The sequence below is a fragment of the Orcinus orca genome, chromosome 7 (assembly GCF_937001465.1).
Source record: "Orcinus orca chromosome 7, mOrcOrc1.1, whole genome shotgun sequence".
NCBI classification, from domain to species: Eukaryota; Metazoa; Chordata; class Mammalia; order Artiodactyla; family Delphinidae; genus Orcinus; species Orcinus orca.
In genome coordinates this window covers 54815855-54840740 of record NC_064565.1, presented here as the reverse complement: position 1 = coordinate 54840740, position 24886 = coordinate 54815855, and the positions used below count along the sequence as shown (strand labels likewise).

The following is a 24886-nucleotide window of genomic DNA, read 5'->3' as shown; positions in this document are numbered from 1 at the left end:
ATGTAGCCACTCATCTTCTGAGGAATTATAAACAAAAATTGTAATTACCACAATGTTGTAAATAACTATACTTCAATAAAATAAATTATTTTTAATTGTAATTATTGTATTACATAGTAACTACAAATTGAATGACAATGATTCTATTTATTTACTTTTGTGTGTGTGCAGGTTTCATTGGTCAGTTTAACAGCAAATGCCTTGGGTTACTCAGAACTTGGCGCCATCAAATCTCTCAGGACACTAAGAGCTCTGAGACCTCTAAGAGCCTTATCACGTTTTGAAGGGATGAGGGTAAGGAAAATGAAAGAACCTGAAGTATTGTATAGAGCCAAAATTATTAAAGTAAATTTTAAAAAAGGAAAACTCATGCATGCAAAAGGAATGGCAAATCCTTGCAAATTGCTACTTTTTCCTTTTATCTGTTGCATATTTACTTCTAGGTGATATGCAAGAGAACTTAGGCCTCCCTTGAAATGATATAATATCATTTATCTGCCGTGCTCATTAAAATGACTTTATTTCCTAATCCATTTTGGGAGTTTCCTTACAAACCTGTACACAAAAAAACAGATGCACTATTAAAGCACTATGTGTAATGATGATGATAATAATCAACTAAAGTGAATTCTACATCATGTGCTTCTCATTTGTGGTGGTCTAAGCTGTACTTAATGAGTTTTATTGAAAACAATATGAATCATACATGTGCCTAAATATAAGTGTAAAGGAAAAAAATTTTTAATTGTCAAAATTGTGTCTGTACAATGCCAAAGTTTGTGTTATTTGAATGTATTCAAGGGTAGATATTAAATATTAACTGAATTTTAAAAGTTTTTTGTTATTAATATAGCTTCAATTTATAACTACATTAATTTCTTAATTTATATAAATAGCAGTATCACCTTAAAGATTATATATAAATCTACACAATTTTTCATGAAAATGAATTTAAACTTTTATAACATAATAGAAAATATAATTTTGACTCATTACCATAGATGATTCATAAATTAACCATAACTATCATTTATATGAGTCACAGAAAATTTTATATTACTCCTTTTAAGGAAATACTACAGCATTCCCTATGATTCATAACAGGTTAAAAAATTTGTCATTATTGACTTGTTATTTTCCATGCCTTTTTAAAAATATGAAGCATTAATCTATAAGATGTATAACATAAAAATTTAGTTTCTTTGTTTTAATCAAATTTCCTTTTACTAAAACAAAGCTGCTGAACTAAGTGTGATTCCAACAGAAAAATCATTGGTCTTTTGCTGCCTAAGATTTCGTTATGTTTATAGAAACAAAGCTGTATTGCAGACTTGCATTTGCATTTTCTAGTTTGTTGATAGCCTTATGTGTTCTTCTAAAATAAAATTTATTATAAATGTCACCTTTTAAGAACATAAGACTATCTTATGAAATCTTCAATTGAAGACTTCTGCAATTTCCCTAACATATATAAAAAATGTTTCCTCACTAGAAACAATTTAACACAATATAATACGGTCTTATTTTATTTCTCACAGAGATCCTCAAAGCTTACTAAAATGTTATTGGAAATTCTCTTCAGGATATGTGAAAATTAAGTTTATTTTCCAATTAAAATGTCACTTTTGTTTTAGACTGGTAGTTTCAGTTCTGGAGAAAAATATAATTTTTATACATTCTACTTAAACATTTTTTGATTTTTTTTGAAAACATTTGATTGATTCTGCTGAATCAAAGTAATACGTTCGAAAAGTTTTCGAAATCTGAACAATGCTAAACATTTGGAGCTGTTGTAATTATTTCAAATTAGACCTTTTGGAAGTTTATTAAATCCATGAGTCAAATGGCCAGATATTTTCATATTTAACACATTATTTCCATAACAGTATTGACCCTGTGGGCCTTTAATTTTTACAGAAATAACCTTATCTATAATTTTGATCAATAATGCTTTTTATATTATAAGGAGAGGCTAATTTTTGAAACTTGGAGTTTTCAAAACAAAATCCTTATAGATGCTGATAGGAGATGAACTAATTGTTTAAATTGTCAGATTTATGAATATGGTCCTTGCCTCTTAATGACAGCATATATACAACCCTAAAATGGCTGATGATTTCAACATGTATTTGGCATTGTAGAGACAAAATAACCTGATTATTGATTCTATTTTTGTTTCTTTGTTTCTGGTATTTGGAATTTTTGACTTTGTAAACAATATAATCATGGATGATGGTGAGGATGGAAATAATAATGATGATTATAATTGGGAAGTTAGCTTTGAATATATTCAGAAACTCTCATTTTATTCTTTTCCCTAGCAGCATAAAATCACAATAGCTATGTGAAAGCGTAAATCAGGCTCATTTTATTTTTGTTTTGTCACTTCTTCAAAGCATGTGCTTTAGTGCAACATTACCAAATAAAGCATGTTGTACAGTGCTTGATAAGAAGTTAGAAAGTAAGAAATAAATTATCATCACTCTGCCCTTTATGTTTTGCATGTTCTATGCACATTTCTGGCTGACAGCTTTGAAACATTTATTGTATTTCAAATTTCCAGTCCAAATTTTCAACTTGTAAAATTGAACTGAGTGAATTGATGTCATGGATAACTTAAGTAAAATAAATTTTGTATTTTTAATTTCCTTGTCTAGGAAATCTTAAATACCTTCTTTTTCAAAAGAACTCAAGCCTTGATTGATAGGTAAACAGACAGAGAGCATCATATACAAAAAGTAACACCAAATGTTCTGTCATATCAGATTTCTAACTAATAACAAACTATATATTTCTATTTTATATAGGATAATCTTGCTCCAACTTGGATGGGGTGGAGCGCTGGTTCCGCCCCTCAGCCCTTTATTATGGGTACTGTATTACCCCTTTTGCTTCCTTTCATCCTTTCACTGTGACTTTGTGTTAGTGGGATGAGGGAGGGCTTGGGAAGGGTACTATCACACCACAGTAAGGAAAATACAGTATTTACATTCTAATCCCCTATTTTCAATTGTCTTAAATTTTCTTTTGAGAAAAATACCTTTTGTGAATTTACACTCTGTGGATTTGAACCTCAACTGCTGATATCTTTATTAAGTTTCACTCAATATGATTCAGATGTGTGTATACTGAGTTATCCATTTATGGGGAGATTATCTGATTGGTGAGGGTGGGGGACCCTGGTTTAGAATGGTTGCGTGAAGTTTTTAACTTATCAAGATGATGATGCTGTTTGAGGCATTTAAAAGAACACTTGCTATTTTCTACTTTGTTCCGGGGCCTGAAAATTGACATCAAGATACCGGCAGTGGCTTCCTTGCCTGTTGACATGTGTGAGCAGATGCTAGGGTGCAGTATTCCAGGTTTCATAAAACTGGTATTGATTGTGTGATCATTCTCATGCTTTATTAAGTGTAAGTTTATAGGGGTTATTTTTCAAATGTAACAAAGCAAAAATATATTAAGATAGAGTTGAGTAAGCACATGTGATTTGTGTTTTAAATAAAGTAAATATGAAAGGACCCACTTATTTGAATTATACAGACTACAACACCCACCTAGAAATAAAACATCTTATTATGTGTATTAAGATAGAATTTAATGCATAAACTTACTTCGTAGACTACGTCACTCCCAACTAACCTTTTAGTATCTTAGAAAATATCATAGTGAAAACATAAATAAAAATGAATCTACATTTTGTTTATTCTTAAAGTTTGGGAATAATGTGCAAGGAGGACAGTTTTTATTTTTGAGGGAGAGAAAAAGTTGGAATTTTTGTTTGGATAATTAATGTAACATATCTTTCAAAAATAATTACCGTAATTAAATCCCATAACACAAATGCAGACATTAGATTTAAAAAAGATACTATTACTCTTCTTCATACTTTAAAATGTGTGATTTCTACTTTGCCTACTTTTGATTTTTATTCACATAGTTTTTCAGTATTTTGATTAAAGAAACATTGCAATCCATGAGTAGTATTGATTTGAAGTTCAAAGACAATTCATTCAGACAAGAGGACATTTCTGCATGTATCAGAATTCCCAACATTAATTTGCATATTTAATTGTCAATCCCTCATTTCATGTTGATTTACTTAAAAAGCAGATAATGAACCAGAAACAGAAAGAGTTTCTGTAGGAGTGAGTTGTGTGCTAGAATACAGAAATTCTATTTTGATGATGTTTTGCAAAACATTTGTGAGAAGCAACCTCTAGTATTAATTCATTAAGATAGTTCCTTTCTTAGAACCTCCTTTATGCAGCCTGAAACTTCAATTTGTTCTTTCCAACTTGTTTAGTCCAGTTCTGTCTAGTGCCTTCACCACCTGGGAACCAATTACTGCAGTTCCCTAGAGCCAGAAAGGAGTTAATACCCCTCCCTCTGTGCTGAACCAAGGAAGGGCTTGGGGCTCTTGGGAAAAGACAATCCTTTCTCTCATCCTTCATTGCCTAATTTAATGAGATTTTAAATATGAATGGACCTTTGTATAGTAAATCCTTTTATCTTCATAAAAATAAACGTTTTCTCTGGGCCAAATGTATGCCAACCATTGTAAATGTTCCTTGAAAGGCACTGCTGCTTATATCATGAATTACATAGAGTTAATTTTAGTGCAAATCCAATCCCCAGTTTCAAAAGAAACCCCTCAGACTTATTAGCTAACCCCAAATTATTTTGTGTTCAGCTCTTTATTCTCATCCCATATCCAGAAATAGCATTTAAAAATTATATTTTGATCAATAAATGCTAAGCTAACCTTTACTTCATTCATTCATTCAATCACCATTTTTGTAGTCCTGTATTCAAAGCACCTGCTATATTCCTGTATTCAAGGCACTCAAAGCCTTGGAGAATTCACAAATATATTTTTTCATCTTAAATTAAAAAAAAAAAAGGCTACCATCTGTCAAGATTATGGGAATGCCATTCATTAACTCTAACACAGAGCAATCTGGGTACCGGATAAGTACGAGTGACTCTAAGGAAAATTAGTGAGGTCGAGTAGAAGAAGCACTAGATGCCATTTTTAGTCTACATTCTGAACTTAACCTAGCTTAGCTCATTCTTCTCATTTGCCAAATGAGAATGCAGTAGTAAAGTATCTCTATAGTCCTGTCCAGTGCTGGAATTCTGAGTTTTGAATTCAAAAGAGGAAACACTCATCTCTCTTTTGGAGGCTAAACTGAGAGGTGAAGTGAGGCTCCATGACAGAAGTGCTGCTTGAACTACAGCTTGTGAGGAGAGTGTTTCAGAAGGGGAGGTAGTGGACACGGAATTTCAAAGGAAAGGGCATCTCAGTTCTCTGGTAATGTTATTAGAACATGGTAATTACATTAGTTGGATTGGCGTGAAGGCTAGGTGGCTAGGGAAGTTAAAACTAGAAATGCAGATTGAGAAGTGATTTGAACATCAAGGTAAGGAAGATGTTTGATAATCAGTGGGAAGCCATTAAATAATTTTAAATGAGAGTCGGAGATGAATTCATCTTATATGAATGAAAGGAAGGAGGAAATTGGTAGACTCTGAAAATGGTACAAGTATGTACTAACAGATGTCAGAACTAGGGTGGCAATCATGAAAATGGAGAAGTGATAGAGGTGAGAAAGGTTTGGAAGAAAAAAGTGTGAGACCTACAGATTGATGGGAAAAGAATTCAAGAAATAGGTGTAGGTAGCCAGTGTTCTGCTCATGGGCTAAATTGGGTGTTGTAGGTAAAAACAAACAAACAAACAAAATATGCATTTTAACATGTGCTTTGTGTATACACAGTAGAAAAAGCTTTTTAATCTGGCTGGTAGGCAAAATGTTTGGAAAAGGAGGGAAATAAATAATAACTTGATTTCAGCTTTCATATCTTGAATCCAAAGAAATCTAAGTGTATCCACACATTTAAAGTGAAGTATAAAATAAAGACTTATTCATTTAGTTGTCTTAATGCAGACGGCCACATGAGATAAAGGTGAGGTACCATGTGTCAGCTTGGTAGGCTGCATAGCTCACATCATCTGGATCTGCCTAGATAATTCAACTGACTTCACTTTTTCATTCTCATTCCCCTCTTTGTCATTAATGGTTTTATTATTGCCTTTGGCCCACTTTCAGATCGACAAGAATCATAGAGGTACACAGGTAGAATTCAACTTAGCTATGAATGTTCAAGTCTGAGGCATCATCTGCCACTTAGGAGCATTTTAGGGCCTGTGTTTATCTCTCTCTTAGCTACTCATGTGCATCTCCAATGGGAACTGTAGAGAAGGAAGCAAGGACAGTCCTCCCTACAGTGTTGCTAAAAACTCAGAGTTTTAATTTGTGGTCCAGGAATAAAGATAAGAGGGGCAAAAATGCTTCCATTAAAAAAAAAAGTAGCTAATTATTTAGCACAGAACTTGATATAATCACATCAGATTTAGGAGCTATCATCCCAAAAATGGCATCCCTCCTTTTCTTATTTTCCTAAGAAACTGATTTCTACTATGTTTCATTTAAAATAAGTTTATCAAATTAAACTCAGTAAATGAAACAACTGATATGACTGGAGCTTGAAATAAACGATGTGATGATCTAATGAAATACATAATGCTAAATTGTCTTGCTTCTTATGCAAAAATTATTATTAGTCATAGCAATGCATGAATAATTAAGGACAAAATTATATTAGGTATTTAATAATTTTTTATATTTATACATCTGAATTTTTAGTTTAGTAAAATATATCAATCAAATCAACTCTTGTCCCAACATTTTAGTTTCATTCTTTAATATACTGCCTTTTTTAATGAGTTAATTTTCTCTGTTAGGAATTCTTACTTTTTCTAATAAAAACTTTTCTGACTTCATCCGACAGCAAATTCCTCTGATTTTGTTTTCCCTTTAACTTTTCAGTACTTCTCCTCTCTTTTTAAAATCTTTTTTATCTTTGATATATTATCTAAATTCATTTCCCTAAATGTATTGCTTATGAAAGAATGTATTTCATTTTAAGACATTTTTACTTTGCTTTTAAATATCTTAGAATAATCTTGATAGTAAAAAAAAAAAAAGAATGACTAAAGATTACTAGGGGAATGTCTTTTCTTTTAACCAACAAGAATTCTGACTTTTCTTTTTTTCCATTTGTGTATTAGGTGGTTGTGAATGCCCTTTTAGGAGCAATTCCATCCATCATGAATGTGCTTCTGGTTTGTCTTATATTCTGGCTAATTTTCAGCATCATGGGCGTAAATTTGTTTGCTGGCAAATTCTACCACTGTGTTAACACCACAACTGGTGACATGTTTGACATCAGCGAAGTGAATAATCATTCTGATTGCCTAATACTAATAGAAAGAAATGAGACTGCCCGATGGAAAAATGTGAAAGTAAACTTTGATAATGTAGGATTTGGGTATCTCTCTTTGCTTCAAGTTGTAAGTGAACACTCTTTTCTCTGAAATGTGTTTATTGTTTGGAATAATAACAAAGTAATGATATACAGCTATTATTTAGTTACTAAGAAGAAATTTTATAACGTATTTCCTTTTTTCTAATTTTGGTTTATTAGTACAAGTTCATGAGCCCAGATGGGTGGAAGTGTCAGTATATTTAAACAGTGCAGACGTAGTTGATAGTGGCCAGGTATTTTAGTTGATAGTGGCCAGGTATTTTAGTTCTTTCCAAAGGTCTTTTTTTCTTCTCATATTACTCTCTCTTCCCATGTGAACAAGTTGATTAATAAATCAATAAATTTGCTATTATTTTTCCTATTGCAATTGGAAAGCTTGTTTCACTGATGGATCACCCCCTCCCCGCAAACATACACCCTTAACACACCTGATTGGATTGTAACAAATTGGTGGGAATTAAATTAACTGCTACTGAATTGTATCATTTGGATTGAAGATTGGGGAATGATATTTAGGTTTTAGGTTTAGATCCTCATAGCAAAATGAAATAATACCAGGTAACACTCAGACACAGAAATCAAACACAAGCAGCTGTTGTCTCACCCCAAATGTCCTTCAGTACAATTACTTAAGTCTTTTTTTTTTTCTCTAAATATTGATGTTTTCACTACTGGGTCTTTAAGCCTGAAACATAGTTCACAATTTATAAAAATGTAAAAGATGGTGGCCTCTTAAACATTTTCATTTGATGCTGCTTCTGACTGCAGCTGCATCACAAGAGAGCAGTGGGTAAAAACAGTCTAGGTCGTTTGAAAAACATTGTAAAAATACTGTTCTATTTTGGCCACTGAAAACTCATCTTAAAAAAAAAAAAAAACTGTGTAAGTTCTTTCCTGTGGTTCTGCAGAGTCTTTAGGGAAGAAATCTATTTTGTTTCACCAGGGTTGTGTTTTCAGTTGTTCAGCCAGGAGATTAAGCAAACAAACCTGGAGTGGTCAAAATCCTCGTGCATCTCTTTCAGAGGTGTCAGTACTGTGATTATTTTACAAATTCTTTCCACCTTCTTGTTAGAAATTCTTATTTCTCTTGTAGATGTTTCTGACTTACTCTGAACGCTTATGCAATTAAAATAGAGATTTTTATAATCTGGCAAGTATGATTTCTTTAAATATTAGCGTAGGCACATGATGATATTTCCTTGGGCCCTTATCCTAACGCTTAACTAATAACCACACTTATAAATATCACTAATTTATATCACTTCCTCCATAAAATTGAGAAAGAAAAATTGAAAATTTCAAGCAGTCCCTTAAAATGCTAAACAAGGGGTAAAGATCCTGTATGAAGCCATTAAATAAATTCTGCTACTGAAGTACTGATTTATTCTTGGCTTTATACAGAATCATCTCTCTGTTGATTAGCAATTCATTGAAATGGTTCCTTGAATCACTTTTTTCTGTTCCTGTACCTAGTGTGTGATGAACTTGTTCTATCATTGACCTCAGCCATTGACACATTCAACATTTCCCTCTTTGATACACAAATAAGTTCTATTTTCTAGCTAAGAAACTTTACTTTCTCTTCACTGCCATCACAACCACCCTTACTTGGCTTTCTTCCCATGACATCTACCACTTCACAAGTGTTAGTGTTATAAAAACAAAGATGTGTTGAGATACAGATGCTGAAAGCTTTTTGCTAGATTTGCTCACTAAGGAATAATCCTCTCAGGCCCGTAGGGCTCAAAATTCATGTCCTAGGGCAAGTAACAAATTACTGTAAGCTATTACACTTGGAATACCAAGTGTACTATTTTTCACTTTTCTTACCCAAATTAACTCACTCTCATCAAAAATTACAAAGAGGGACTCCCTGGCGGTCCAGTGGTTAAGACTCCGCGCTTCCAACGCAGGTGGCGAGGGTTCAATCCCTGGTTGGGGAACTAATATCCCACATGCCATGTGGCATGGCCAAAAAAAAACCCCAAAAACAAAACAAAACAAACGAACAGAAAAAAAAAAAAAAAAGGAGTATTATTTTAAAAAGTTACAGAGAAGAAAGTGGAATATAGGATTATTTCTAGATGTTATGCTTTAAAATTCTTAAAATGTTAGTTGCAACTGACTTTTTGTATACCTGTATGATCCTTAGAGTGTTACAATCAAGAGAAATCATAAACTTTCAGTCGCTTTGTCACCTTGTAGATAGATTTTAGTGGATGATCGTCAGGTCTAAGTTGTAGTTGTTTTGCTGCTACAAACATTGCCAAATGTGTTGGCATTTGTAAAGCTTTCTAAAAGTATTCCGCCAAATCTTGATAGCACTTTATATTGCATGATTGGAAGGGAGGGAGACGCAAGAGGGAAGAGATATGGGAACATATGTATATGTATAACTTATTCACTTTGTTATAAAGCAGAAACTAACACACCATTGTAAAGCAATTATACGCCAATAAAGATGTTAAAAAATAATAAAAAAAAAGAACTGAGAAGTATTTGTGAGTTGGTTATCAAGCAGGAAGATATATCAAATGACCATTCTGTTTATTATATGGTCTAGAAATGAAGAGACTTACTGAGATATTGTTGGTCCAAAATCCATGTAAAATTTGTTTCGAGATGTCTTTTAAAAATGTTCCTTTTAAAGAAATATATCAGGAAGAATATTTATTAAACATCAGGTCTGAATTATTTTTACTCCAAAGTAAAACATGCATGTCCTTTTTAATAGGCCACATTTAAGGGATGGATGGATATAATGTATGCAGCAGTTGATTCCAGAAATGTAAGTATTCTTTACATCCTAAGTCTTTTCACAGTATTGATTAGGCACTAAAATTAACAGAGCATATCAGCTAAATGGAATGATTCTACAATGAATTTTTAAAAAGGGAAAAGTATGACTCAAGTTAATACTCAAATATTTATCAGAAAGATCTTAGTAAGATATATCAAAATGGAAGTCAAACTAATGTAACACATGAGTATATTTAATAACTAAGAAATATCCATCTATTAACTATTTTTCTATTTTGTTTCCTTTTTATCTACCAATTATATAATCAATAATAATATTGGCATGCTGGAGCAAATGTGAAGAAATACATGGTTACCATCAGTAGTTTACCCTCCACATTAGACAAGTTAGGGATGTTGTCTAGGCAGAATTAGATTTCTGTAATAGTCACTTTAAAATCCATTCTTTTATATGATTATAGCATCCATAAATTTACTGGAGCCTTTACAGAGACTGTTATCATTTCTGTGATCAACAGTTTCCTTTAAGTTTCTATCACCTAAGACCTACTTTTTTGATTTATCCTACAATAGTCTTTTTCAGGCTTCAAGAAGAGAACTGAAATCCATGCTCATTCCAACTCTGCTCTTCAAAATTTATAAAATTTAGTATTTTCTCTTTATCTTTCCATTCTGAAGTCCCATCTTCTATAATCATGAAGAATGAACTTTACCCCTGGAATCTTTAAACTGATCTGATAAGCACACTTTTATCTTTCTTGATGTGCATTTCCCATAAGTGGCTTTAGTTTTATGTTGAGTACTTTCTTGATATCCTCCAGAGATGAGTTATTTCACTTTGTTACTTATTGTGTTTGTTTTGTGCGTTTGGTTGGTTTTTAACTCTGTTATCTTTAGGAGGACATGAATCTATTAGGGCACTATCTATAGTGACTCCTTTACCTCTTTACTAAGTGCTAAGTAAAAGCTCAAATGCTTATTTATTATGAGTACAATCTAGAGATTAAATTATCAGTTGAGGATTTAGCAGATAGCATGTCCAATTATGTCTACTCAATCTGAAAAATTCAATGAATGTTATAATGTTATAGGCAGGATGCCAAACATCAAAATAAGTAACTCAATTCTTATTTGCTAAATAAATTCATGCATCAGGAATGATTATTTCTAAAATAATCATTGAAATAGTCTATGCATATTTACTGATGTAAAATTTTTTTCGCTATTAATTTTTAAATTATTAAAATGCAATACCTTAAAAATTCCCAAATTTAGTACACTACTGTCCAAATGGCAAGATATTAGTTGTATTTATAGTTAGAAAAAAATACATTTCAAAATCATCATACTGTATTTTTCACATGAGAACACTCTGTTTTTCACATAAAAAATTATCCTAAAGGCTAATTTCAGAGATTTATTTTTTAGTAGCTGATTTAGAGGAAATAAAGAAAAGTACTGCTTAAGTGTTACTAGAAATTTTCTTTTCTATTCTCATGAAAAACACCAGTGACTACCAGCATCAAATGTATTGTAATATCTTACAAAATATTCTCCTTTTGTAGGTGGAACTCCAGCCTAAGTATGAGGAAAGTCTATACATGTATCTTTACTTTGTTATTTTCATCATCTTTGGGTCCTTCTTCACCTTGAACCTGTTTATTGGTGTCATCATAGATAATTTCAACCAGCAAAAGAAGAAGATAAGTATTTCTAATATTTTCTCTCCCACTGAGGTAATAAATTATTTGAAGGGTTTTCAACACCAAATGAGTACTTTAACTCAGAAACCAAATGGGATTATATATTAAAATCTATTTTTGCATCCTCCCCCTCTGCCATTCACTGCCCATGTCTTTCGTGGTATAAAAAGCCAAGAAGGAGTGTATTCCATTCTCCTGTGCATAGGTTCACAAAATCTCTCTCCTCTTTAAAGAAAAAATACTCAGGTACCACATTTTTTCTTTTGAAAAGGAATAATTAAAAAAAAGAACTAGAAGAGAACCCAGGCATACACCTGTTTCCCAGAGTCAACCTGTTGTTTTATCTTTACAACTTACCTCCTTGAAATATATTTTCCAGCAAAAACGTTTAAAATCTTTGCAGTAAATTAGGCATGAGAGGTAAGCTTCTTCTAGTGTTTCTTTTCACATTTTTTAATTCTTTTATGGCTCGTTTTATGTATTCCCACTTCATTCTCCCTGATGTTAATTGCAAACTATCAGTTCCAGCCTTGAATTGAACAGTTCTTTATTAATTATTATCACTTATGAAGCCCATCTTATCATCCCAGTTATATATGCATATTGTCAAAAACACAGAAAGTGAAGAAATATCATTACTCAGGAGTAACCACTATTCACATTTTATGTTTTTCTGTTCAAACTTTTTCTACACATATCCTTGTTATTGAAATTATTTGGTCTATAATTATAAATTTTTTTGAGTTAACATAAGTATTTTCCCATTTTGTTAAGTCTTCATATACATATTAACATAATTTTCTTAACCATTTTCCAATAGATTGATGATTTAGGTTGTTTCTAATCTTTAATAATTTAAGTAGTGCCTGGTCAAAAGTCTTTGTGCTGAAAAAATTTGAGCCTTTAACGATTTCTTTAAGATAAATTCCAAGAGTAAAGTGTTTTGCTTTCCCCAGGTAACATGCCCACTCATACTCCCAATAAGTGGTCCTGGGAAAACTGGACAGGTACATGTAAAAGTATGAAATTAGAATCCTCCCTAACACCATACACAAAAATAAACTCAAAATGGATTAAAGACCTAAATGTAAGGCCAGACACTATCAAACTCTTAGAGGAAAACATAGGCAGAACAGTACGACAGAAATCACAGCAAGATCCTTTTTGACCCACCTCCTAGAGAAATGGAAATAAAAACAAAAAGAAACGAATGGGACCTAATGAAACTTAAAAGCTTTTGCACAGCAGAGGAAACCATAAACAAGACCAAAAGACAACCCTCAGAATGAGAGAAAATATTTGCAAATGTAGCAACTGACAAAGGATTAATCTCCAAAATTTACAAACAGCTCATGCAGCTCAATATCAAAAAAACAAACAACCCAATCCAAAAATGGGCAGAAGACCTAAATAGACATTTCTCCAAAGAAGATACACAGATTGCCAACGAGAACATGAAAGAATGCTCAACATCATTAATCATTAGAGAAATGCAAATCCAAACTACAATGAGATATCATCTCACACCAGTCAGAATGGCCATCATCAAAAAATCTAGAAACAATAAATGCTGGAGAGGGTGTGGAGAAAAGGGAACCCTCTTGCACTGTTGGTGGGAATGTAAGTTGATACAGCCACTGTGGAGAACAGTATGGAGCTTCCTTAAAAAACTAAAAATAGAACTACCATACGACCCAGCAATCCCACTACTGGGCATATACCCTGAGAAAACCATAATTCCAGAAGAGTCATGTACCACAATGTTCACTGCAGCATTATTTACAATAGCCAGGACATGGAATCAACCTAAGTGTCCATCATCAGATGAATGGATAAAGAAGATGTGACACATATATACAATGGAATATTATTCAGCCATAAAAAGAAACGAAATTGAGTTATTTTTAGTGAGGTGGATGGACCTAGAGTCTGTTGTACAGAGTGAAGTAAGTCAGAAAGAGAAAAACAAATACAGTATGCTAACACATATATATGGAATCTAAGAAAAAAACAGGGTCATGAAGAACCTAGGGGTAAGACGGGAATAAAGACACACACCTACTAGAGAATGGACTTGAGGATATGGGGGGGGGAAGGGTAATCTGTGACAAAGTGAGAGAGTGGCATGGACATATGTACACTACCCAACGTAAAATAGATAGCTAGTGGGAAGCAGCCGCATAGCACAGGGTGATCAGCTCGGTGCTTTGTGACCACCTAGAGGGGTGGGATAGGGAGGGTGGGAGGGAGGCGCAAGAGGGAAGAGATATGGGAACATATGTATATGTATAACTGATTCACTTTGTTATAAAGCAGAAATCAACACACCATTGTAAAGCAATTATACTCCAGTATAGATGTTAAAAAAAAAGAAAAAGCGTATAGATGTGCTCAGGTCACTGCTGTTTCACTGGCATCAAACATTCTCTCTGTTTTTTGGTACTTGATATTTGAAAAATGAAAATTGTATTTAATTTTCATGTCTTTTATGACTAGTGGGTTTGAATATGTTTTTGAGGCCTTTATTTTTGCCATTTATTTTTCTTCCTTTGTGTACTGATCCTTCATCTCACTTGCTCAGTCTGTTTTCTTATTATATGAGTGCTTTCATTGGATGAGACTCTTTCACTTATGGATCATTTCTGTCCCTTAGCCCCCTTTATTATTACTGATATTACTCCGTTGTCATTACCAAGCTATTTCGTTTCACTTATTAGCCTGAGGTCTAATCCTCTGTACCTACTGGCCTATCATATCACATACCTGCCATACGTATGACCTCTGACTTTTCCCCTAAGTCATCTACTGACTTGGCCAGTTTCCTTTCCATCCTTTTGCTCCAGTTCTTGGCAGAGTGAAAGTGGCTTTTTGTGAGTAACTCCAAACCATCATGCAATATACCTACTCTAACTCTTTGCTACATATGAATAAGAAAATCGTTGTCTTTACCTTCTGAAAGGCAGTGTGTGTGGTGAAAGGAACCATGTATTTAGTGTCTCAGTGAATCAAATTGTACTACTTCCTGAGTTTACGGTCTTGGGTAAAATACTTAACCTCTCAGATTCTGGGAATTTTTCCTCCATAAAATATTAGTGAAAACAATAAAGTCAATTTTGGATGATTGTGGGCAATAAATAAGATTTTAGTATCTAAAAATTAGTTTTAATTTTTCAAATTTAAAATCCCAGGTATAATTATGCTAATTGGTTGAATTTTGCATTTCCTTTTTTAACTGTCCCTTTCCTATTTTAAGTTTAATATTAAAAAACTATGTACAAAGGGACACAGTTTTAACCAGTTTTGATTTTTCTTTTCTATACTTTGGAGGTCAAGACATCTTTATGACAGAAGAACAGAAGAAATACTATAATGCAATGAAAAAATTAGGATCAAAAAAGCCTCAAAAGCCTATACCTCGACCAGGGGTAAGAAATATCAAATGATATGGGGGGAAAAAATATAAAAACAAAACTAGCATGGGTTTTCTCACAGAAGAGATAGCAGCTAACGTTTCGAGCAGCAAAGATTTCTCCCACTTTTAGAGCATCATTAATTCATACCTTTTACGGTAATGGTAAAAATTATTTTTTAAAGGGAGAGACCAAAAGGAAAAAGAAGAAACAGAAAATGCACCCTTATCTTCAAGCCATTTAGAATTATACAACTAGAATCCAAACAAAATGGAAAAGCAAAAAAAAAAAATGGCAAAGGACACACAGGCAGTGTGATATGCACAAGGAATTTGATCATATAACTCAAGAATGTTAGAAGAGTAATCTTGGATGGGGTTAAAAAACATGCAGTTTTCTGATAGATTAACAAGTTGATGAATTGTTGAGTGAAATAACACCTTACTTCCATTTTATTTTTCATTAGAGGTACCAGTTGTTTTGGAGAAGGAAAGACTTCTAGTATCTAACATTCATATATAAGGCTATAAAGTTAGAAATTACTAATGTCTACAGAAGTCAGAGTCAATAAGTACAATTCATGATGATAAATAACCCAATGTCATGTTTCCATGATGAACCAATGAGACATCTGCCATGAAATGGAGGAGCCTTATCCCACATTGTACTGATTTTTATGATGATGACCTGTGAGGTTAAAACAACTCCTGGGGTGCTTTAGGGAATAAAATGCTAGTGAATATTCATATTGTGCTAGCCAACACTTGCCTTCTTGAGAATGATGAAAAACATATACTGTCCTCTGTTAAGCCTTAACACTGGAAGTGAAAATGAGTCAACTATGTGTAGGAAAAATGTAAGATAGACGATGTCCTCAAAGTTCCTCAGTGGCCTAGGGAAATGGGCCAGACAATGGCCTGTAGTGAATGACAGTGGCAGAACCAGGGAGCAGAACCATAGATCAGTGACAAGGGACATGCATTTGTGACATCAAAGCATAAGGAATGTCATTCTGGCCTGATTATCCCTGTGTACACTCAGCATTCTGTGTGTGACAATGTCAGCAAAGACTGGTTGGTGGAAGAGCATCAGTATTGCCACACATGGACTTTAAATGCATAATGTTATAGGTGTGTCATGAAAATGACAAGTTCCCTCTAACAATTCTTTGAGAATAAGGCAAGTGGAATGTTATTAGATACTATATTTTGAAACTGCTTCATGGTCCAACTGATCATGGGAAATTCTGGTATAACAAAATTAAGCAGGTTTCTTAACTTCTCGTAATTTTAATACATCAATATGCATTTTGTGCCTCTCAGAGAAGCGTATAGTATGCAGTGTTTCTTATCAAAAATCCCCTTTTGACAAGGGATTGTTATTCTGTGGAATACATTTTGGTAAATAGCAATTTAGGTAACTAAATTAAAGAACAATGTGCTATAAACCATCTTTTACAAAATTCAGGGCCAGTGGTTCCTAGGTATAATACTAGACAGTCAGTTAGTGCAGAAAATACTTATGTAGAAGCTAATGTGTACAGGAAAACACCTCTGTTGCTAAAAGCATTTCTGATTCTCTACAGAACAAATTTCAAGGAATGGTCTTTGACTTCGTAACCAGACAAGTTTTTGACATAAGCATCATGATTCTCATCTGTCTCAACATGGTCACAATGATGGTGGAAACTGACGATCAGAGTGAATATGTGACTAGCATTTTGTCACGTATCAACCTGGTGTTCATTGTGCTGTTCACTGGAGAATGTGTGCTGAAGCTCATCTCCCTCCGCCATTATTATTTTACCATAGGCTGGAATATTTTTGATTTTGTGGTTGTCATTCTCTCCATTGTAGGTAAGAATTATTTCAGGTCTCTTAAGTTCAGCTCAATAAGAGTAAAAGTTAGACTAATCAAGTTTAAATTAGAGGTTATCTGATCACTCAGAGAAAACCACTGTGAAAATTTTGATGTATGTCATACTGGTGTGTTTCTCCTTCTTACAAAATGAGGCTCCTGCTATGCATAGAGTATTGTATCCTATTCTGTGCATCTTAGACTAGGTATATTATTTGTCAATATACCAAAGTCTCATTGATTTGAACTAGAAATCTGCTGTTAACTAAGATTGAAATGTTTTTGACTTGTTGAGATTGAATAGTCTATACAATATCTAAATGGCTCTGTTGAAGAGAGGACTAGAAATTTAGTCTGGTACTCAGGAGAGACAGTGCATCAGAGACATAGACACAGAGTCATTAGCATGTATACAGGAGTGGAAGCTGGTGGCAAATAAGGAAGAGCATAGAGTGAAAAGAGAATAAAGCTAAGAACAAAATGTCAGCAATTGCAGATGGTAAGTTCTTTAATGCAGGGTATGGGATATTTTGTAGATTACCTTGAAATTTATAGTAATGATGCACAAAAGAAGTGATGTGGCATGGAACATCATTTCATCAGTCATACACTTCAAAGCCTGGAATGTTAAACAAGTCACGTGACCCATAGCTCATCTCATTCAAGATACAACTCTAGCTCCAGTGAAGTGAAGAAGTCTGCCTGTGGGCCTGAAGTATTCATTCTTTCCTAAACCAGATAATAATATGATTGGGTCAATATTTTACCATCCAATAGGGGGTGCCTCCGTTAGGCAGAATTTTATGCCATTCCTCCCTCTGAAGAAGTTGATTTTCTATCCAACTCATATGTTGTATGTAGCCTTTGATTCCCACAGTAATCTGTGGTATAATTAGTTGTGGATAGGGTACTTAGTTGTATTCACCTCTCTTTCTCACTCTCTTTCCCTCTCTCTCACTCATACACACACACACACATGCTTACTTACTCTTTACAGAATGAGGTAGTGTAACTCAAAGGTACTTAATTTCTTGAGATCCTTTTCAGCTCAATCACTATTTCATTATTTTAAAGGCAAATGGAGAAAGAAGCTTTAAGGAAGAGAGCTGAGAGACCAGTGTCAGACACAGGAAACCAGAAACAGCATCAGCTCAAACCCTTTTAGAAATGCACCAGACCATATATATACATATATATATGTATTTTTTATATATATATATATATATATGAATATTATAGTAGAAGTTTAGGGAAGCATCAAGTTCATGGAGAGATGAAATCAGCATTAAAAACTGCAGATACTTTTAGATGGGGAAGGACTGAATAGAGGGTATATATGACTTGGCATTTTCAGAAAAAAATCATTGAATTCTTATAAACGTGTACATATACTGTTGGCTACTGCTCTTAAGATGGACTTGAGAATTTTTAATTTGTTTTTTTAGATTCAGTCTTGGGATTTTGTATAAGCTAAAACTAGTCTATAGATATCCCTCAAAGACAAAAGGTACTATAAAATCCTTATTCAATTGAATATTGTCATAGTCACCTTGGACTGCTGTAATAATTACCACAGACTGGGTGGCTTAAACAAGAGAAACTTATTTTCTCAGAGTTCTGGAGGCCACAAGTCCAAGTCAAGGTGCCAACATGATGGGTTTCTGGTGAGAGGTCTCTTCCAGGTTGGTAGGTGGCTGTCTTCTCACTGTGTCCTCAGGTGGCAGGGAGAAAGAGAGAGCAAGCTCTCTATTGTCTTTTCTCATAAGGGCACTAATCCTATCATGAGGGCTCCAACCTCATGGCCTCATCTAAATTTAATTATCTCCCAAAGGCCCTATCTCCAAATACCACCACCTTGGGGGGTTAGGGCTGTAATGTATGAATTTGGTGGTAGGGTGGGTGGGGGGTGGGGGTGGACAGAATTTAGTCCACAGCAAATACTGAGTTGAATTTAACGCTGAATGCCGAAATTAAGGTTTATCTATAATATATGTATGTGTTGTCTGTATATAAAATTGAAGATTAAATAACTGAATTTCAGTACTCTGAACTTTACCTGGGAGCCTTAACAGAAATTTAAGTATTATTTTAATGGATAACTTCTTCACTGGTTGATACTCTGATCTTTTATCCATAGGTATGTTTCTGGCTGAGCTGATAGAGAAATATTTTGTGTCCCCTACCCTGTTCCGAGTGATCCGTCTTGCCAGGATTGGCCGAATCCTGCGTCTGATCAAAGGGGCCAAGGGGATCCGCACGCTGCTCTTTGCTTTGATGATGTCCCTTCCTGCGTTGTTTAACATCGGCCTCCTGCTCTTCCTGGTCATGTTCATCTACGCCATCTTTGGGATGTCCAACTTCGCCTATGTTAAGAGGGAGGTTGGCATTGATGACATGTTCAACTTCGAGACCTTTGGCAACAGCATGATCTGCCTGTTCCAGATTACCACCTCTGCTGGCTGGGATGGATTGCTAGCACCTATCCTCAACAGTAAACCACCCGATTGTGACCCTAATAAAGTTAACCCTGGCAGCTCAGTTAAGGGAGACTGTGGGAACCCATCTGTGGGGATCTTCTTTTTTGTCAGTTACATCATCATATCATTTCTGGTCGTGGTGAACATGTACATCGCTGTCATCCTGGAGAACTTCAGTGTTGCTACTGAAGAAAGTGCAGAGCCCCTGAGCGAGGATGACTTTGAGATGTTCTACGAGGTTTGGGAGAAGTTTGATCCCAATGCCACCCAGTTCATGGAATTTGAAAAACTCTCTCAGTTTGCAGCTGCTCTTGAACCTCCGCTCAATTTGCCACAACCGAACAAAGTCCAGCTCATTGCCATGGATCTGCCTATGGTCAGTGGGGACCGGATCCACTGTCTTGACATCTTATTTGCTTTTACGAAGCGGGTTCTGGGGGAGAGTGGAGAGATGGATGCTCTCCGAATACAGATGGAAGAGCGATTCATGGCTTCCAACCCATCAAAGGTTTCCTATCAGCCAATAACTACGACTTTAAGACGAAAACAAGAGGAGGTGTCTGCTGTTATTATTCAGCGTGCATACAGGCGCCACCTTTTAAAGCGAACTGTAAAGCAAGCTTCATTTACATATAACAAAAATAAAATCAAAGGTGGGGCTAATCTTCTTATAAAAGAAGACATGGTAATTGACAGAATAAATGAAAACTCAATTACAGAAAAGACTGATCTGACCATGTCCACAGCAGCTTGTCCGCCCTCCTACGATCGGGTAACAAAGCCAATCGTGGAAAAACACGAGCAAGAAGGCAAAGATGAGAAAGCCAAAGGGAAATAAACAAAAATAAATCAAAATCACTGGGTGACAAATTGTTTACAGCCTGTGAAGGTGATGTATTCTGGTCAACAGGACTCCTTTAGGAGGTCAATGCCAAACTGACTGTTTTTACACAAATCTACTTAAGGTCAGTGCCTACAATCAGACAGTGACCCCTTGTCGGAAAACTGTGACTCTGAAAAGGGAAGATGACCTCGACAGAAGGTTACTGTTCTCACTACCAGCTGACACTGCTGAAGACAAGAGACAAAATGGCTACTCAGACTGTAGGGACCAGTTCAAAGGGGTGCAAACCTATAATTCGGGGGTTGTTTAACATGAAACACTTTAGTGTAGTAATTGTATCCACTCTTTGCATTTCGACTGCCACATTTGTCACATTTTTACAAAATCTGTTAGTGGATTCATCTTTTTTTTAGTCCATATGTTGTTTATTATATGTGACTATTTTTGTAAACGGGGTTTCTGTTGGGAAATAGACTAAAGGACCTCTCTAACAGGTATGCCACCAGGGGTTATGGTAATTGCATGGCCTCCCATCTGCACAGAGATGTGGTTTGCATGAGGGCATGCTACACTCAGAGATCATGCATGAAAAAAGTCACGAGGAAAACAGTGAGTTCTTAAATTCCATCCATGTTTCTGGGAGGGGTAATTAGGTGAAAATTGGAGGTGCTTTGCTGACCTTGTCAAATCCAGCCCCTAGACCAACTATATCATTTTGGGGGGGATAGCCCATGAAATCTAAGCAGGTGAAAACTTCACTCAAATGTCTGGAGTCATAAGTGTTATGTTTCTGTTTCTTGTATTTAAAAACCTGAATAAGTATTGCTTCCCCCCTAAAGACGGAATTGACAAAAAGAACGCTTTATAAATTTCTGCTTAATCCTGCACTTTGTTTAGCCATCTTCAGCGCAGCAAGGTTGACAATGTATATGTTAATGAAATGCTATTTATTATGTAAATAGTCATTTTACCTGGTGGTGCACGTTTGAGCAAAGAAATAATGACCTAAGCACAGTATTTATTGCATCAAATATGTACCACAAGAAATGTAGAGTGCAAGCTTTACACAGGTAACATAATGTATTCTGTACCATTATAGATAGCTTGGATGCTATGAATGCATGTTTCTAATTACCATGCTGCTGTATCTGGTTTCTCGCACTGCTCAGAATCTCATTTATGAGAAACCATATGTCACTGGTAAAGTCAAAGAAATTGCTCAACAGATCTCATTTCTTTAAGTCATTAAGCAATAGTTTGCAGCACTTTAACAGCTTTTTGGTTATTTTTAAATTTTAAGTGGATCCCATATGTTGTATAGCCTGACTGTACAGACATGTTTTAAAAAAAAGCACCGCTTAACCTGTTAAAATGTGTTTAGAGTTTTATAAGCAAATATAAGTACTGTAAAAAGTCATTTTATTTTATTTTTCAGCATTATGTACATAAATATGAAGAGGAAATTATCTTAAGGTTGATACCACAATCACTTTCTTACTTTCTGTCCACCGTACTTTTTCAGGGAAGAAATTTGCTAAATAAGAAATGAAAACAAGACGGGGTAGTTGTAGATTTCTGCTTTTTTATTACATTTGCTACTTTTAGATTATTTCATAATTTTAAAGGGCAAAAATAGGTTCACAACTCACATCCAAATTATGCTTTGCAATTGGAAACAGGTATAAATTTTTATTTACATTTTTGGTAGTTCCTACACTAACTGATTGAAGATAGTGCTTATTTTTCATTTTTGTCCTTTTTTTCTAACTTCTGTTTATGTTTTCATTTCTTTGGAGTCATGCCGCTCTAGATTGCTCTAAATATAATGCGGGTTTCACAACTTTTTTTTTTTCCTGGAAGAACAGAGAGTAGTGAACTTACGTAGTCAGTTATATCAGGACATTTTGTGTTTCTTACAGAAGCAAACTATAGGCACTTTTTCTTAAAACTACTTAAACTGTATTCGTGAACTGCATGCTGGAAAATGCTACTATTACCCTAAGTGATGCTAACCAACATTAAAAATGTGCAAAACTAATAAAGATTACATTTTTTATTTCATTGTTTGCCCAGTTACTTTTAGTTAACGGTGTTGTGTAACAAGATGAAGATGTTTTTATTGTACAAATTGGGGGAGAAGGGGAGCTAAACACACACACACACACACACACACACACACACACACACACACACACACACACAGGTATACCCGGGCTGACAGCAAGAAAACCTGGGGTAGGAATGGGGCTGGGGGAAGTGACGTACCAGGGGCTACAAGCAGTAGGATGTGGTCTCTGTTAGGAGAAAGGACTGAAGCTGGAGCATAAGCTGGTGGCTCCAGAAGGAAAAGAAGGATATGGGAACCAGAGCTATGGTGGATGGCCACTTGAGGTACAAAGAGAATCCCTCAGAAGTGTATTAAAATAGTAAAAGTTGCAATGTGCGAGTCGGGTATTTTGTTTTCTCCTCCAGAACCACTTTTCATGCTCCTCCAGGTTGACTTTCTCAGCAAAAGAAGTAAGTACAAATTACAGAATATATAGAGGAACAAATGAGTAACTCTACAGGCAGATTCAGGGACAATTATAACTGTAAACTCTGATCTGGGTTTGAAGAATGAGAGGGATAGGGCAGTCCAAACAGCAGAAGTATTACAGAAAAGTGGTCAAAAGTATAGATTCTGCAGCCAGATTGCCTGGATTCAAACATCAGCTATACTGCTTACTAGCTGAACAACTTTGAAAGTTTGAAAAGTTTCTTAGCCCCTCTTTGCCTCAATTTTGTCATCTGTAAAATGGTAATAATAATTTGTATGAGGATTAAATGAGTTAATACAAGTAGAGCTTTCAGATCAACAGTTCCAAGCCTATGGTAATTACTATATAAGTATTTGCCCTGATGATGATGAAGACCAAAGACACACATGAAAATCAGAAACAGGATGGCATGTTTAGAGCAGTCACAATAGTTCAATATGGCTACAGTGAACAATGGGTATTGATACTGACGGAGGGGCAAGCAGGGGCCAGATAATAAAGGGCCCTAAGTGCATGTTGGCGCTTTGGCTTTAACATATGACATAACAACATAATGGTGACGAAGAACCATTAAGACATTTGTAAAAGAAGTAAAGGTAGAAGTGAAGATGCTAGAGTAGATTCTGACTTTAAGGAAAAGGAAACAGAAAGCAGGGTCATAATTTGAGAAGTTACTGGAAGAATACAGGCAAGCAATGATGAGACATGAGCCTTGACTACTTCCTCATCTATCTTTCTACCTCTGAAATCAAACCCATCCTTCAGGATTCAGTGACATTTTTCTTATGTCTTATTACTTGAAGAGAATTTTCTCTCCTGTGAACTTCTATGGGACTTTGATGTATATGTTCACACCCAGACCGTTTTGAGAGTGAAGGAGGAGACTATTAATAATTATAATAAAGCAATAGGCATACATGAGGACTCTCCTAGGCAAAGCAGGACATAGGGTCACCACTGTGTTCCATTTGTATGGCACTTGGCCATGAAGCAGTGGTTTAAAATACAGTTTTCTTCCTCTCATCACCCTCTTCCTCCAATTTTTGCCACAAGAACACACACACCAGAAAGTGTATGATTGGCAGAAACTGGCCTTAAATACTTCATCCTCTATAGTACTTTGTACAGAGAAGGTGTTTTCTAAGTATTTAGTAAAAGGTCAGATTAGTTAATTTTTAGCATTGCTCTAAATACTTCTATTTTTAAAAGAGTCATTTATCCCTCTAAGATATTTTGCCCTTTGCTTATATATTCTAACAGAGGGCTATCATTATATGCAAGATATATAAAAGAATAAAACATCAGAAAAGTTACAAATGAAAATTGACCTTGGTATATTAAAGTAATATTGGATATATGTAATAAATATTTAAATGGACATATATTACATCCATAAGAGCAAACATACTACCTCCCTGTTACCTATAAAGAGACATAGATATAAGTGTGGGTATAGGTATAATTATGTACATACATAAATATTTCCAAGGTATAAGGTCCATAAATAGATTTTTGACTCTTTAGAACTTAAAGATTATATAATACTCACCTCGTTCTTTGCTGTGATGGAACTACTGAGCTTGCCATTTAAAATTTATTCCTCTAAAAGGAATTAGGGATTCTGGACCTTGTTTTCTCTTCAATATCACTTGGCCTGATTCTCATCTGCATTATTAATGTCCATCGTTCATCAAGGTTGGTAAAGAAACGTTTTGTTCAGCAGTATTTCTTGCAGTCACAGAAAACACACATTTCTAAAGGCAAACAGATTGTGCCTTTGGTCAACCTTAGTCATAAGTGCAGCCATTCTCCCTACCTCAGGAAAAATGTCTATTGAGTTATGCTGACAGATATTGTCAGTAGGTGCAACACTAGAGCAAAATATAGTAACTATAAGATTGTGATCTT

At 34.7% G+C, this 24886-nt stretch overlaps 1 protein-coding gene across 3 annotated transcripts in view; it reads left to right on the top strand.

The window, feature by feature from the left end:
* LOC101279038 (sodium channel protein type 1 subunit alpha) overlaps positions 1-22502 on the top strand; it is a 163229-nt gene extending 140727 nt beyond the window's left edge. For all 3 annotated transcript variants that reach the window (XM_049712218.1, XM_049712219.1, XM_049712217.1), the window contains exons 21-27: positions 172-294; positions 7134-7415; positions 10125-10178; positions 11716-11853; positions 15174-15278; positions 16849-17119; positions 19258-22502. In XM_049712218.1, the coding sequence (XP_049568175.1) occupies positions 172-294; positions 7134-7415; positions 10125-10178; positions 11716-11853; positions 15174-15278; positions 16849-17119; positions 19258-20435 (2151 nt within the window). In that variant the 3' untranslated portion in view covers positions 20436-22502. The remainder of the gene's footprint in view (positions 1-171; positions 295-7133; positions 7416-10124; positions 10179-11715; positions 11854-15173; positions 15279-16848; positions 17120-19257) is intronic.
* Positions 22503-24886: the final 2384 nt, after the last annotated feature.